Source organism: Bison bison, unplaced genomic scaffold (genome assembly GCF_000754665.1).
Source record: "Bison bison bison isolate TAMUID 2011002044 unplaced genomic scaffold, Bison_UMD1.0 scf7180017864094, whole genome shotgun sequence".
NCBI lineage: Eukaryota > Metazoa > Chordata > Mammalia > Artiodactyla > Bovidae > Bison > Bison bison.
Window position 1 is genome coordinate 1928987 of NW_011494666.1, and position 14817 is coordinate 1943803.

A 14817-nucleotide genomic window follows, 5' to 3' on the forward strand; every position below is an offset into this window, starting at 1 on the left:
AGTGAGTGCAGCACTTTCACAGCATCATCTTTCAGGATTTGAAATAGCTCCACTGGAATTCCATCACCTCCACTAGCTTTGTTCGTAGTGATGCTTTCTAAGGCCCACTTGACTTCATATTCCAGGATGTCTGGCTCTAGGTGAGTGATCACACCATCGTGATTATATGGGTCATGAAGATCTTTTTTGTACAGTTCTTCTGTGTATTCTTGCCATCTCTTCTTAATATCTACTGCTTCTGTTAGGTCCATACCATTTCTGTCCTTTATCGAGCCCATCTTTGCATGAAATGGTCCTTTGGTATCTCTGATTTTCTTGAAGAGATCCCTAATCTTTCCCATTCTGTTGTTTTCCTCTATAAGTAAAGTAACAGTTTTAAAAGATAACAAAAAAAGATGTTATAGCTGGACACAGTTGCACAGGAGCCCCACAATGATCTTAACCTCCCAGCCTTGCCCAGCAATCAACTGGACACCACAAAGTTCTCCCCCAGATCGAATTTTAGACGAATTCTGCTCCATTGAACTACAGGGCAGTCCATGCTTAGAGGTAAGTTTGTTCGGTCTTAGGGGAGAGCGCAGAAAGGAAGGATGTCCTTTGGTGCCCTCTGCGTTTTTAAGTACATTCTTTTTCTCAGCATCTGAATAATAATAACCTGTTTCCTGAACACTTTCCTGCTCTGGCTCCTATGTAATTTCCTGCCTGACAAACAGTCTGGCAAAAAAAAAAAAAGGCGGGGGGAGAAATTCATAACTAGTCTTTCCTGCGGTTTTCTGGTTCAGAAAAATTTTATCATGATGGTAGCTTGAAGGCAATAGGGTGGGTTGGGTTTATGAACATGCCTTGAAGGTGTGTTGGCAGCCAGGTTTCTTCTGCGACATGGTTTCTGGGCCATACTTACCTTTGACACCTTGCTTTGTTTTGAGGCCTGTCTTCTGTGAAGGGGATGCTGAGGCCATTGTGCAGTGATGCCTTTGTATAGATACACCTTATAGCAGTGGTCAGACTGTAATGTGCTTAAGACTGGCCTGGGATCAGATGTACCATGCTAAGTGAAATAAGTCAGATAAAGACAAACTATATGATGTTACTTATATGGGGAATTTAGAAAATGCAATGAACTAGTGAATATAACCCCAAAAAAATCAGACTTCAAAATAAGAACAAACTAGTGGTTACCATGGGGAGAGGGAAGAAGGAAGGGGCAATATAGGAGTAGGGGAGTAAAAGGTACATACTATTAGGTATAAAATAAGCTACAAGAATATACTGTACATCACAGGGAATATAGCCAATATTTTATAGTAGCTGTAAATGGAGTAACCTTTAAAAATCAGGAATCATTATATTGTACACGGTATGCTAAAGCTGGAACTCCAGTACTCTGGCCACCTCATACGAAGAGTTGACTCACTGGAAAAGACTCTGATGCTGGGACGGATTGGGGGCAGGAGGAGAAGGGGATGACAGAGGATGAGATGGCTGGATGGCATCACCGACTCGATGTATGTGAGTTTGAGTGAACTCTGGGAGTTGGTGATGGACAGGGAGGCCTGGTGTGCTGCAGTTCATGGGGTTGCAAAGAGTCAGACATGACTGAGCGACTGAACTGAACACTATACCGATGCTGGAAAAAACTGAAGGCAAAAGAAGGGGGCAGCAGAGGATGAGATGGTTAGATAGCATCAGCAACTCAAATGGACATGAATTTGAGCAAATTCCAGGAGGTAGCAAAGGACCGGGGAGCCTGGCATGCTGCAGTCCGTGGGGTCACAAAGTGTCAGACATGACTTAGTGACTGAACAACAACGTATTATACCTCTGTAACTTATATAATATTGAAAATGGACTATACTTCACAGTTTTTTAAAAAATTGCCTGGGGACCATGTTAAATGTGCAGATTCTGTTTCCCTAGCTCAGGCTGGAACCTGAGATTATGATTTCAACAGGCTCTTGCGGGTTGCCCACATACCAAGATAAGAGAATTCAAAGTGAAGAAACTATGAAAACCATCTATCCAACTCCTCCTAATTTTATAGATGAGGAACGCGAAGCTTAGGGAGTTTCATAGACCATGGTCACATTGAAAGTAAAAGTGAAGTCACTTAGTCGTATCCAACTCTTTGTGACCCCGTGGGCTGTAGCCTACCAGGCTGCTCCGACCATGGGATTTTCCAGGTAAGAATGCTGGAGTGGGTTGCCAGTGCCTTCTCCAGGGGATCTTCCCAACCCAGGGGTCGAACCCAGGTCTCTCTCATTGCAGGCAGATGCTTTACCGTCTAAGCCACGAGGGAAGCCCGGTCATGTTAAGTACCATATAGTGAACAGCATGGTAGTTACATGCTAAGCCATGAATCAGACATGCACAGACTGTGATTGGAAAATTAAATCTGATCTCATAGTCTTGATGTGGGCAAAGTGCCTAGCACAGATGACAGCAGATTTATAGTAGAGCTTCTCAATAGGGAAAAAATTACATCCCTTTTACAAATATGCCTGCTGCATCTGTGGCAGTTGGAAAGGGTGGGGTTGGGGGAAAATGCATTGTTCAGAGGTGTGGTCCTCAGTGCTTTCAGATACATAAGTAATTATTTATTAAAATGTAAGAAATGATCACATGAGACTCTCCTGTTAGACAAGGTTGAAAAAAAATTTCCATTTGGAGGAGAGGCTGCAGATAAATGTGTCTGTTTCCACCAGAACCAGAAAATAGGAGGGAAATGCTAACAGTGATGCAAGTTCAATTCTATATGAAAGAAAAACCAGCAAGCCTAGGCATGTTCACCAGTCTCCAAATCAGACCTTTACTAGCCATGTTTCACAGGGGAAAAGACAAGAGGTTGGACCTCCTCTGTATGACGGAGGTTCCCTCCCTGCCCCAAATGTGTTCAAAGGATGGAAAAGGTAGTTCAGTAATTACACCTGAAGCTTGTAGAAGAACTGACTTAATGTTTATAAAGTTCATTTTCATGAAACCTTAAATGTGACAGTAAAACTTTTAGGAGGAGTGAGGCAAGTGGATTAATCATTAAAAGGACCTTTTCCTATTCAGAAGCCCTTTTGTTGTAGCCACATGTTCCAGGAAACACACTCACTCAGAAGGGCAATGCAGATAGTGGAGTGCAGTTTATTACACCGGCGGGCCCAAGGCAGAGTCTCCTCTTAGCCAAGGACCCCGACCAGCATTTGTGAAAACCTTATATACCCTAAATGTATATGGTTCCCTGAAACTAGTCTGAACAAAGGAAAAAGAAAGATACAATCAGAGTTAACCGTGATCATATGCCTTAAGCCTAGGTAGTTAACAGTGGACAATTATCAATAGGCCTGTGGTCATACCCCAGTAAGCATTATAGAATGTATGATTCTGTTCGGTTACACAGATAATTAGGCTATTAATTAGGGTATTTTTTTTAGGCAACAGAGAGCCCTGGGGCTCTTCCTTCCAGGGGCCTGGTTTTCCAGTTGGTATATCATCTCCATAGATACTGGGCATATAGCTCAAAGTCCACAGTCCGGCCCAAGATGGAGTCCTGCTTTCAAGATAGAGCCTGTTCTGTTTCCTTCTTCACTTTTATGAGGCCACTTCTCTCAAAATAAATTATCATCGTAGTCTACTGCTTCTCCAAGAACAAAATATGTTAGTCATTTGAAGATGAAATCAACCAGGGATCTCTTTTGATGTTGCTTTTTTTAAAAATACATATTGTAAATATCTTTAATGACAGCTATGTGGTGAGATGTTTTGTTTTTCTTATTTGCTAGAAGTATGCCTGATATGGTCTTCCCAGGTGGCAGTGGTGGTAAAGAACCCACTTGCCAATGCAGAAGACGTAAGAGATGGGGATTCGATCCCTGAGTCGGGAAGATCCCCTGGAGGAGAGCATGACAGCCCACTCCAATATTCATGCCTGGAGAATCCCATAGACAGAACAGCCTGGCCAGCTACAGTCCATAGGGTCGCAAAGACTAGGACACAACTGAAGTGGCTTAGCACGCACGCACGCACATGCCTGATATATATCCTCAAAGCATTTTTGAAAGGGCAGCATACAATGGGTTTGATTGCATGTTAAATATCTGAAATTAAACTTCTTTTTGTTGTTTAAACTGCAGATTAAATATTACCATCACTGAATTTAGTTGAATATTTCCACTTTTAACTACAAGGCTCATAAGCTAGGGTATTACAGAAGATATTTGACTACAGAGGTAACTGCTGTAATTTGGGGCAGTAACAATTAGCTTTTAGGAAAATAAAGAGTCTTTTGAGAAATGTGCCTAGTCTTTTAGTTTAATATAGCAGTTGGCAAATGTAGATGCTTAAAAGCTTTGAAATCCCAATATATGCCATCAAAGTGCTGTAATAAAATAATAAATTAACTCAGATAAAAAGATTATCCATCAGGGCCACCAACATAGTAGAAGTGTGGTTTCTCTGTGATCAGTCTGACCATAAAATTCAAAGATAAAGTTTCACTCAGAATGAACAATGAGATAATTGCATTTAGTTCTGGATTTTTTTTTTTATCATAGGAGGAATTGTTTGGTATGAATTGTGTTAACAGTTGGTAAAAACCCGAGCCCTTAATAATGTCAATAAGTCGGTGGCTGTCTTAGACATTTTATGATCACAGAATTGAATCCTATTCCCGCAAACGGTAATCCATCATTTCCACCCTCTTTTCCTCCTGTAAACACCACACTGACTTCATTGTTCCAAGTGAGATGACCAGAGGGGGCTGTTTCTAAATCTCCTGTGTCACATTGAGATAGAAAAGTGGATTTCTACTTTGGTACCAAAAATGTCTTTCACGTCTAAGTGCTTTTCACTCTACTGAAAATGTAATGTTTCTTGAATATTTCATTCTTTCATTTTCTGAAAATGAATGTAATAAACCAGGAAAATTAACCACCATGGGGCTCTCTACATTTTAGTGGCCATTTGGAGGAAATTTCCTGCCAACGGTATGAGAGATAAAAGAGAAATGAAGGAACACCATGATTTGCTGCAATCTGAAATGCTGTGCGTGTTTTATGAAGCGCAGATGTAAGATTTTCCACTGTGACAGCTCCCTTGTTGTTATTGTCACTCAGCCATGTCCAACCTCCTTGTGACCCTATGGACGGTAGCCCACTGGGCTCCTCTGTCCATGGGATTCTCCAGGCAAGAATATTGGAGTAGGTTGCCATGCTCTCCTCCAGGGGATCTTCCCAACCCAAGGGTCGAACCTAATGCTCCTGCATTGGCAGGCAGGTTCTTTACTGTCTGATGGTATGTTTTGAAAGGAGATGCAGCAGAGGAGAAAGACGGGATATTTGGGTTGAGAGCCCATGAGGAATGTTGGCAGGCAGGGCTGTGTACCCCACAGAAGAGAAGGCTGGCACAGAGCTTCATGTCTGCAAGGCCACACCCGGCAGGGCTAGGGGCTTGTTGCTTTGTTGCCTCAGAACACGTATCATGCAGCCCCTGGGAGCATTTGAGGAAGACAGATTGTTTTCAAGGCAAAACAATGAGAACTGTTCAGGAGTGGAACAAGCAGGCAGCCTGTTACTTACGCTTTTCTTGTTCTTAAACATGTTCATGGAAAGACTAGAAATTCACCAGATATGTCCTTCAGCTTGAAAGAAACTATATCTGGCTTACTAAGCCCAGTGCACTGCAAACACCCCACCGAAGTATCCTATCCATTCCTCTATGATCCCTGTCAACTAGGAGAATCTACCTGTGTCTGGAGGGAAGGACCCTTCCAGGTTTCTCACTAGGGGAAGTGGTGCACCTGGTCAGAGCATCCACCTTGGTCTAAGCCATCCTCCCAGGGCTCAAATCCCACCTTGGGCATTGCTAGCTGTGATTCTGTATAAGTGGCTTATCTACCGTGTACCTCAGTTCTCCTGTCTATAGGGTGGAGGTGATAACAGTACCCACATCATAAATAAAATCGTGCCTAGCAGACAGCAAGCGGTAGCTGCTGCCACTGCTTCTGTTGTAATTGTTGCTGTTACTCACCCAAGACATGGCTTTTGTTTGGTTTAGATGAGCTGCTGCAGAAAGAACAGAACTACTCGGACGATGTCTTGGCCAACATAATCAGTGAACCGAGGATCAGCTACGGCAATGATGCTCTCATGCCATCTTTGACCGAAACCAAAACCACCGTGGAGCTTCTTCCCGTGAATGGCGAGTTCAGCCTGGACGACCTCCAGCCCTGGCATCCTTTCGGGGTTGACTCTGTGCCCGCCAACACGGAAAACGAAGGTAAGAAGCCCAAGAGGGAACAACAGTAGTCTGGTACATATGTAATCTCTCTCACATTCCTAAAGGGTGACTTTCTATATGAATTTTTTTTTTAATGCTTCCTCACCAAGAAGTATTTTGTTGGTTCTGGAATGAAAGCACAGTATCCAGTTAGTGTCCTTGAGACAGTGGCCTCAAATGCCCACCTTCAAAGAAAACAGGTGATGGAATTACGGAAATCGCAGTTCACTCAGTGGACAGAGAAATTTCGATGGGGCCTGTATAAATGGAGGTTTGAAAGGGACCCAAAAGGTCCTCGTCGGTTATTCATTTTAGTGCATTAAATTTCAGATTGCATTAAATGTGAAAGGCAAAGATAGAGAAACACTCAGGTCATGAAATGTAATTTTGCTTAAGAGTTAACACAGTTTGAGGTTTAGAAAGTTAAATACAAAGCATTTGTCAAAATTAAAAAGCACATTAATCTTAATGTTACTTCCTTTGATAATTCAAAGAAACAAGATTTTCTCTGTCAATAAACTGGCACAATGGATTATATATATACCTTCTTTCGCAGGGATTTCTTAGCAAAACTTTTCAAATAGTATCTATTGGGCAGAGAGAATTTTTTAGTTCTTATTCCATTACATGTTCCAGAAGTATGAAATTTCAAACAGGGGAACACCTTGATTTTGAGATACTAATAGTTTGTTTTTCAAGAACACAGGATTTTATCTGTCATTCTTCTTTGTTTAAGTGACGACTTTTGATGGCAATATTTGTAATATGGATATTTGTAGTATGGATACCTCAAAATACAGTCAGGCACTCCTCCGACTAAATATAAATCCAGTTTTAGATCTTAAGTGCACTGGAGCAACTTTCTTTAAGAACCATTGCAAAAAATCTTTAACATAGACTGCTTTCATAAGAGGGGTAATCACCACAAATTTGTTTTATTCATTTGGAAAAAGGTACCTTTTGGTAATCATATCAGATACAAACAGCAATGTTATTTATAATATAAAAATAATTAAGACTACCATTTATAAAAACAATTCTAACATGGAAAAAATATAAGGAGATTTAGTATCAGAGCTGGGTGACTTATGAAATTGTATTATTACTAGAATGCTACTTGTGTCATTTTTTTAAAGATAAATATATTTTGGTCATTTAAAATCCTCATCATTCAATCTCAAATGAGAATTGTTTGCGAAAAATGTCCAATCTCATTTTGTAAATAGAACGCACACAAGATTTCCTCTTTTTTGTTAAGATAATGGGTTGTTCAATTGACAGAAAAATAGGTAACATGTATGAGGTCTCACAAACTTTAGTAGCAAATTGCAGTCCTTTATGCCCTTTTTATACCAAATAGTGTTAAATGTGTAGTTTGTCATTTATGTCCAGGTTTTAGCTTTTAAGAGAAAAACTTAAATACATAGATTATTCTCTATTTTTATTAAAAATTACCCCTGCCACTGAGAACTTATTCATCTCCAGTGTGCTTCTAAAATTATAAAGAATTGCCTATCAATTGCTTATAATTTAAGACCTTTCACATATCTTTTAAGTATATATTTTCCATAAATGAAATGTTCCCATTTAATATTTTCAGTTATGTATTGATTTTGGAAAAGTAGGATAAAGCGTACTTTAGAGTTTACCTAAATCATTTTTATGAACACACACACAAGTAACAGAGACTATAAATTGTAATTTATTTATGGGTAAAGTTTATGGGAAGAGATTTATAAAGCTAACAACAGAAGCTGAATTAGCAGCAGAGTGAAATTAATTCACAGATATTAACGTTGATGTTTGTTGTAATCTTCGGTATTTCCTTTAAAAATGTGAATCATGCAAAGCTTAATGAAGATAAAGATACTGTAGCCCTGTTTATGTTAACTCTTCAAATTTAGTGAAGACAAAGAAGTGCAGTGCGTAGCTCCACACAGCACAATAGAGAATAGCAAAAAGTTATAATAATCCCTGAAGGTGTTGCCTTCCCTGAATTTCAAAATTTCCCTTTCTCTGTCAAGTATTAAGAGCTTAACTGCTTCATATGTGAATATCAGCCTACATGTTTCCTTGGTTGTCTTTAATGAAGGAAATTGAACTTTGCATTTATTATATTAATAACATAAATAGTACCAACAGTTAAATAAATCTGCCTTCATATGCCCTGAGTATTTTATCTTGACCCTATATGTATTCATATACATATACATGATCGTGATTAAAAATTACATCAGTTCAGTTCAGTTCAGTCACTCAGTCGTGTCCGACTCTTTGCGGCCCCATGAATTGCAGCACGCCAGGCCTCCCTGTCCATCACCAACTCCCGGAGTTCACTCAGACTCACATCCATCGAGTCAGCGATGCCATCCAGACATCTCATCCTCTGTTGTCCCCTTCTCCTCCTGCCCCCAATCCCTCCCAGCATCAGAGTCTTTTCCAATGAGTCAACTCTTCACATGAGGTGGCCAAAGTAATGGCGTTTCAGCTTTAGCATCATTCCTTCCAAAGAAATCCCAGGGCTGATCTCCTTCAGAATGGACTGGTTGGATCTCCTTGCAGTCCAAGGGACTCTCACGAGTCTTCTTCAACACCACAGTTCAAAAGCATCAATTCTTCAGCACTCAGCTTTCTTCACGGACCAACTCTCACATCCATACATGACCACTGGAAAAACCATAGCCTTTACTAGATGGACCTTTGTTGGCTTCGTTAAAAAAGCTAATATTCTCATTAAATAAGGATGTTATTGAACAACAGCAAATTCTTGCAGAAGAATATTGGAGGCAATAATAGTTAAGATCTCAGAGTCTGAGTTCTGGTTTTCACCATCATCAGACCAACCCTCCTTTTCTAAATGTTGAAAAGTCTCCTTAATGAATCTTAAAATGAGCTGACAGTGTTTAGGGGGTTAGTAAATATAATGGACGTCAAAGTAAATGTTTCAATAAGTGTTCAGGCTTGACTACCAGTGGAAAACATAGCAGTCAAGTGTCTGCCCCCTTATGGATGTAACAAATATAGATGCAGACTGATACGGAGGTCCTAAATTAAAGTTTTTCTTCATATTATCCTTTGGTGGGCTCTGGGAAGATCCAGGTTACAGTAAGAACTGTGCAGAAATGATTTGTGTTTACATGTAAAGCTGAGTGAGGTTCTGGGCTCACATAATCATCAATACATAAATGTCCAGGGCTTCCCTGGTGGCTCAGATGGTCAAGAATCTGCCCTCGGTGTGGGAGACCCTGGTTTGACCCCTGGGTCAGAAAGATTCCCTGGAGAAGGGAATGGCAACTCACTCCAGTATTCTTATATTCTTGCCTGGAGAAGTCCATGGACAGAGGAGCATGGTGGGCTACAGTCCATGGGGTCACAAGGAGTCACATATGACTGAGCAACTAACATGAACAACAACAGAAAGTGCAGCAGGAGTTTAGGAAGCTGTGTGGGATGCAGGACAGTGTTTATTTGTATGAGTTTGCCCTGTGCATTCTGTCTAGCATCCTAGGTCCCCAACTATTAAATGCCGTTAATATCCTCCCTCCTTCTATCACAGTGGCAATCCAAAAGACCTCCACATTCCCCGCCATCCCACACTCCAGAATGCTGTGCATCAGAGTTTAAATCCCAGCTGTGTGATCTGGGCCAAGTCACAAAGTGTCTCTGACTGTTTCCTAGTTTGTAAAATGAAGTTGATAATAATAGCTAACTCAAAGGGTGTGAGCGTTAAATAAGATGGTATGAAAAGCTCTTAGTAAAGTGCTTGAAATGTAGGAAACATTCAGGGGTAGCTTTCTTTTTTTAAAAAAATCGAACCAGGACCTTATTAGAGAAGTTTTACCAGCTTGTCTCAGAGAGTCACCCTATGAGCTAAACAGTACATAGTAAGTCCCCTACATATGAACGGGAGTTTCGTTCTGAGCGCATGTTCATAAATCCAGTTCATTCGTAAGTTCATCAGTTAGCCTAGGTACCAAACTAATACCATTGGCTATATAGTACTGTACTGTAATAGATGTATAATACATTTCACACAAATAATACATAAAAGGGGCTTCCCCGGTGGCTCAGACAGTAAAGAATCTGCCTGCAATGCAGGAGGACAGGTTCGATCCCTGAGTCAGGAAGATCCCTTGAAGAAGAGAATAGCAATCCACTCCAGTATTCTTGCCTGGAAAATCCAGTGGCCAGAGGAGCCTGGTGGGCAACAGTCCATGGAGTCACAAAGAGTGACACACAATTCATAAAAAGTACTCTTGCCTGGAAAATCCCATGGACGGAGGACCCTGGTAGGCTGCAGTCCATCAGGTCGCTAAGAGTCGGACACGACTGAACGACTTCACTTTCACTTTTCACTTTCATGCATTGGAGAAGGAAATGGCAACCCACTCCAGTGTTCTTGCCTGGAGAATCCCAGGGACGGGGGAGCCTGGTGGGCTGCCATCTGTGGGGTCGCACAGAGTCAGACACGACTGAAGCGACTTAGCAGCAGCACCAAACATCACTGAATTAAGTAAAACAAACAAACAAAAAAAGAAAACACATTCACCTTACAGCACAGTACCTTGAAAAGTACAGCAGTACCAGCTGCTTTTACACTTGCTTCTGGACACCCTGGGCTTGAAATAAAGATACTGTACTACTGAACTCTATCCTGTACCACACAGTAAATTACAGAAAAGCACAGCCACCTGTAGAGGATCCGCCTGCACCGTGTACTCCAGACATGTGAACTAACTTACGCGACTCAATATGCAACCGCACATTCACTTCTTTGAAAGTTTGCCACTGAAAGGTTCATATGTAGAAGACTTACGGTACCCTTAAAATTAATGAATGTAACAAACCATATAATAGTCCTAAAATCTCACTCTTTCTCCCTATATTCCTCTTCTCCCTCTCCCCAGAGCCTCGTTCCTTGCTTATCTCACCGACATGTGCTCCTATACAGGGCTATTGAAAATATCTAAAATTCTCAGAGGATTTCCTCTCATTGTTCCTGCAGTCCTTATCATCATCAGAGCTTCAAAGGCCTACCAGAATTTGTTGTTTTTCTCAAGAACAATCAGTCAGATCCACAGAGAGGGTCAGTCACCCAGGCGTTCTTTTAATTTATATTGAAAAAATAAGTGTATCACAGAACAGTTTTCCAATATTTTAAGCTCTTTGACCAGCTGCGATTTGCCTTCAGGGATTTTTATTCTGTGGTTTTTCTGAACCACAAAACTGAAATGGCTAAACCAAAGTGAGGCTGTTGTTCCTAAAACGGTTGTTCTCACGGATCATGAAATCATCTGGCTGAAAGCTTTTGTGTGGATAGCATTTGTGTTTGTTCTGTATTTGCATGACTGCCTGAACAGGCCAGGCTGAAGATCCGGAAAATGCAGTGGCTCCTGGAAAGTCTTTGTGGCCAGCGGTCAGCTTGTCTGTATGTAACCCGTACACAGAGTACTCTAATATTCCTCCAGAGGCACAGGAGGTCTTATAAGACCAGATGTGCGTGATTGCATCAAGAAATAGCCCCCTGGTCCATTTTCACTTAGCCATAATGCAGCAATGAACAAAGCACTTTTAAAATGGGGAAAATGAGATTAAATAATGTCCTTCATCAAACCTGGAAGCTAAGCCTTTTCAGGCCCCTCTTAATGTACGTGTAAAACTGGTTTCCTGTTGCCCTTCTATCACCTTGGGACTGGTGGGGAGGAGAGTTTATGCTGGGCAACGTTTAGCTTAGAATTGGCTTATTATTAATACAGTGAACACCAGAACCAACAAACTCAGAAGTCCTTGAGTTGCTGTCCTTCTATTTCTCTCTTTTTGTAGGGGACTACATGATGCAAAGCTGCTACAGGCAGTGAAATAACACATTTCTGCTAAAGTTTTTATGTTTCTTATGTTTAATTTACTACACAGTCAAAGTAACATGTTTTGAACACTATTGAAGTTACTTTATACTAAAGTTACTTTCTGGCTCAAGAAGTAAATGGTCTATTTGAAAAATTAGAAATATTTATTTTGGATTGGGAATAATACTCCTTTGTCTTGTCAGTGTATTTTTTTTTAGAGTGATGTGATTATCTTTTTAAAAATGCATAGGTGTCTGATCACTGAACACAAGAATACCGTATTTTTTGAATATTTATTCATATTAAATCAGCCTCACATTGTTAAACTAATGTTTACGTCACTAAAATGATTGTTGTTTATCTTCCCAAAAAACAGAAAAAGTATTTATTACTGTTTTCAAATAATACATGCACCTTCAAAGAAAAAGGCAGAGAAATTTATAGGCGTGATCTCTCACCCAGAATAAATTAATGATAGCTTTTGCGGTAGCATCTTTCAGGCTTTTTTCTATGCACAGTTGATGTGTTTCCATATTCCTTTGAGTAATTAAGGAATAGGGCTTCATCATTTGTAAAGGTCTTTGGCATACGTGTGCATGTTTCAGCCCTGGGAAAACCTAGATTCCTTGTGACAGAAGTGAGGTTCAGAAGAATGACATTTGCCCAGGAACACAGAAAGAACAAGTGGTGGCATTAACATGGACCCCGAGACTGACTACCAGGTCTTCAACTGAGATTTAAACCACAAACTCAACTGCTTTCCCCTGAGTCACAGTTGCTAATGAGTTAACCACTGATGAAGGTTTTGCTCTGTGATTTTGGTATCTTTTTCTTCAACTGAAGCACCATTTAGGCATCTTGTCATCAGGAAGTCCTCAAAAAGTACAATAATCCTTCCGTGAACACCATTTTATAAGGAGTAATAAAGTCCCTTATGCAACGGAAAAAGGATGAAATACAGAGAAACAGCATTGTTCACATGTATTTGTGAGTTGCAGAAGGAAGTAGGTCTTCATTTGATAGTGAACAGAGTATTAGTCATCCTCACGATAGGTGTCATAGATTAATTCATAAGTAGGATATTTAATAAATGCAATTTTATAGTATTGCAATCTGAAATGGATTTTAAAAAGTTTTTGTTTCCTCGTTACAATAAGAAGGTAAGAGTTATTATTTCTATTAATATTTTACTTATTAAAAACACAGCCTCAGATGTTGTCATTTGCCCTTGGTCACTTACACTATAAATATCAGCTTTGGCTGTCTCCACCCCCCTTTCCCCTCTCCTGCTGCCAGGCTGTGTGATAAAGGACCAAATCACCTTTTGTATCCAAATGTCTTTGTATTCTCAGCAACATTTTTTTCTCCTGTTCTGAAGACTTGGCTTGCTGCCATTTTCTTCTCCCTCACTGTTCCTGCCAATGTGTGGCATTCAAAATTGACTTGGGCATATAATCCCATCTTTGAATGCCTGGTCTGTATGCATCCCTAAGCTGTATGGTCTTGTTGAAACTCCTGATCCAAATGACATCCTGTCCAGGACACCTTCTCTTCCTACGGACACCACTGCTCACTTTTTCTTATCTTCTTACCTTTCTGTTTCCAGGGCCACACCCAAGAGGCTTTATTCCTCCTTCATGGCTTTACCGAGCTTCCCAGGTGGCTCAGTGGTAAAGAATCCACTTGCCAATGCAGGAGACGTGGGTTCGATCCCTGGGTCAGGAAGAAGGAGAATGAAATGGCAGCCCACTCTAGTATTCTTGCCTGGGATATCCCATGGACAGAGAGCCTGGGCAGGGGGGTTACAGTCCATGGGGTCACAAAAGAGTCAGACATGACTTGGCGACTAAAGAACAACAAGCGACCTGGCTTCACTGTCCCCTTGTCCATTGTTAATCCTAAAAGCTTTGTTTCTCTCCCTTGCCCATTTCTTGAAAGACCAGGGTAAGTTCAAGTTAATATTTTCTGAGAACCAGAAGCACTTTGGAAATACCAGCTAATGGTAAATAATAGTGGACACTATTGTGCCTCCTTCAGTGTTTTCTTTGGGTCAAACCCAAAATTGTGAAAGTCGACAAACACAAAAGGAAATACTCTCACTTCATACATTTCAACGGTATGTCATCTATTAAATAGAAACCAGTCTTTAAAAATACGGAGAGGAAAAAAAAAAAACACAGAGAGGGAGATAAACTCTGGCTTACCTCTGCCTCCCTCAAACTGGGAACAAATTTCATTCGCTAAATGGCAGATTATGTGGTGAAGCTTTGTTCTCCTGATAAATTCCTATTTGCATTTCCCCTGGGGATTTAACAGAGTCCTTTTGTAGTTAATTAACTGTAAAATAAGATAAGGTTGGACAGTTGTAAAAGGAGTTATCTTTAAGATTTTCCACTGGACTGGGCATCATGTATTTTATTTCTAATCAAAAGCCAAGAAACTATCTCTCAACTCACTGGGAGGAAAACCCACTCTCACCAGCCCCTCTCCTTTGATGTTGCCGCGTGTCCTGGTGAGTGCTTTTATTGGAAAACTTAAGGAGCAGGATTGGCACATCAATAGCGATAAGCCTTTTGAAGTGGTACCCCTCCCATCCTTGATGCTGGAGATTAACTGTGGTCCTTTTCTAGCTGCTCCTTTTTTTATATATGACTTGTGTATTGCACATGCTTTTTTCCCTGCGCTGTGTTCAGGAGCCACAACTTAACCA

General features: G+C 40.6%; 1 protein-coding gene across 6 annotated transcripts in view; it reads left to right on the forward strand.

Moving 5' to 3' along the window:
* Positions 1-14817, forward strand: part of APP (amyloid beta (A4) precursor protein) — a 313659-nt gene that overhangs the window by 275745 nt on the left and 23097 nt on the right. For all 6 annotated transcript variants that reach the window (XM_010838453.1, XM_010838454.1, XM_010838449.1 and 3 more), the window contains one exon: positions 6040-6261. In XM_010838453.1, coding sequence (XP_010836755.1) covers positions 6040-6261 — 222 coding nt within the window. The remainder of the gene's footprint in view (positions 1-6039; positions 6262-14817) is intronic.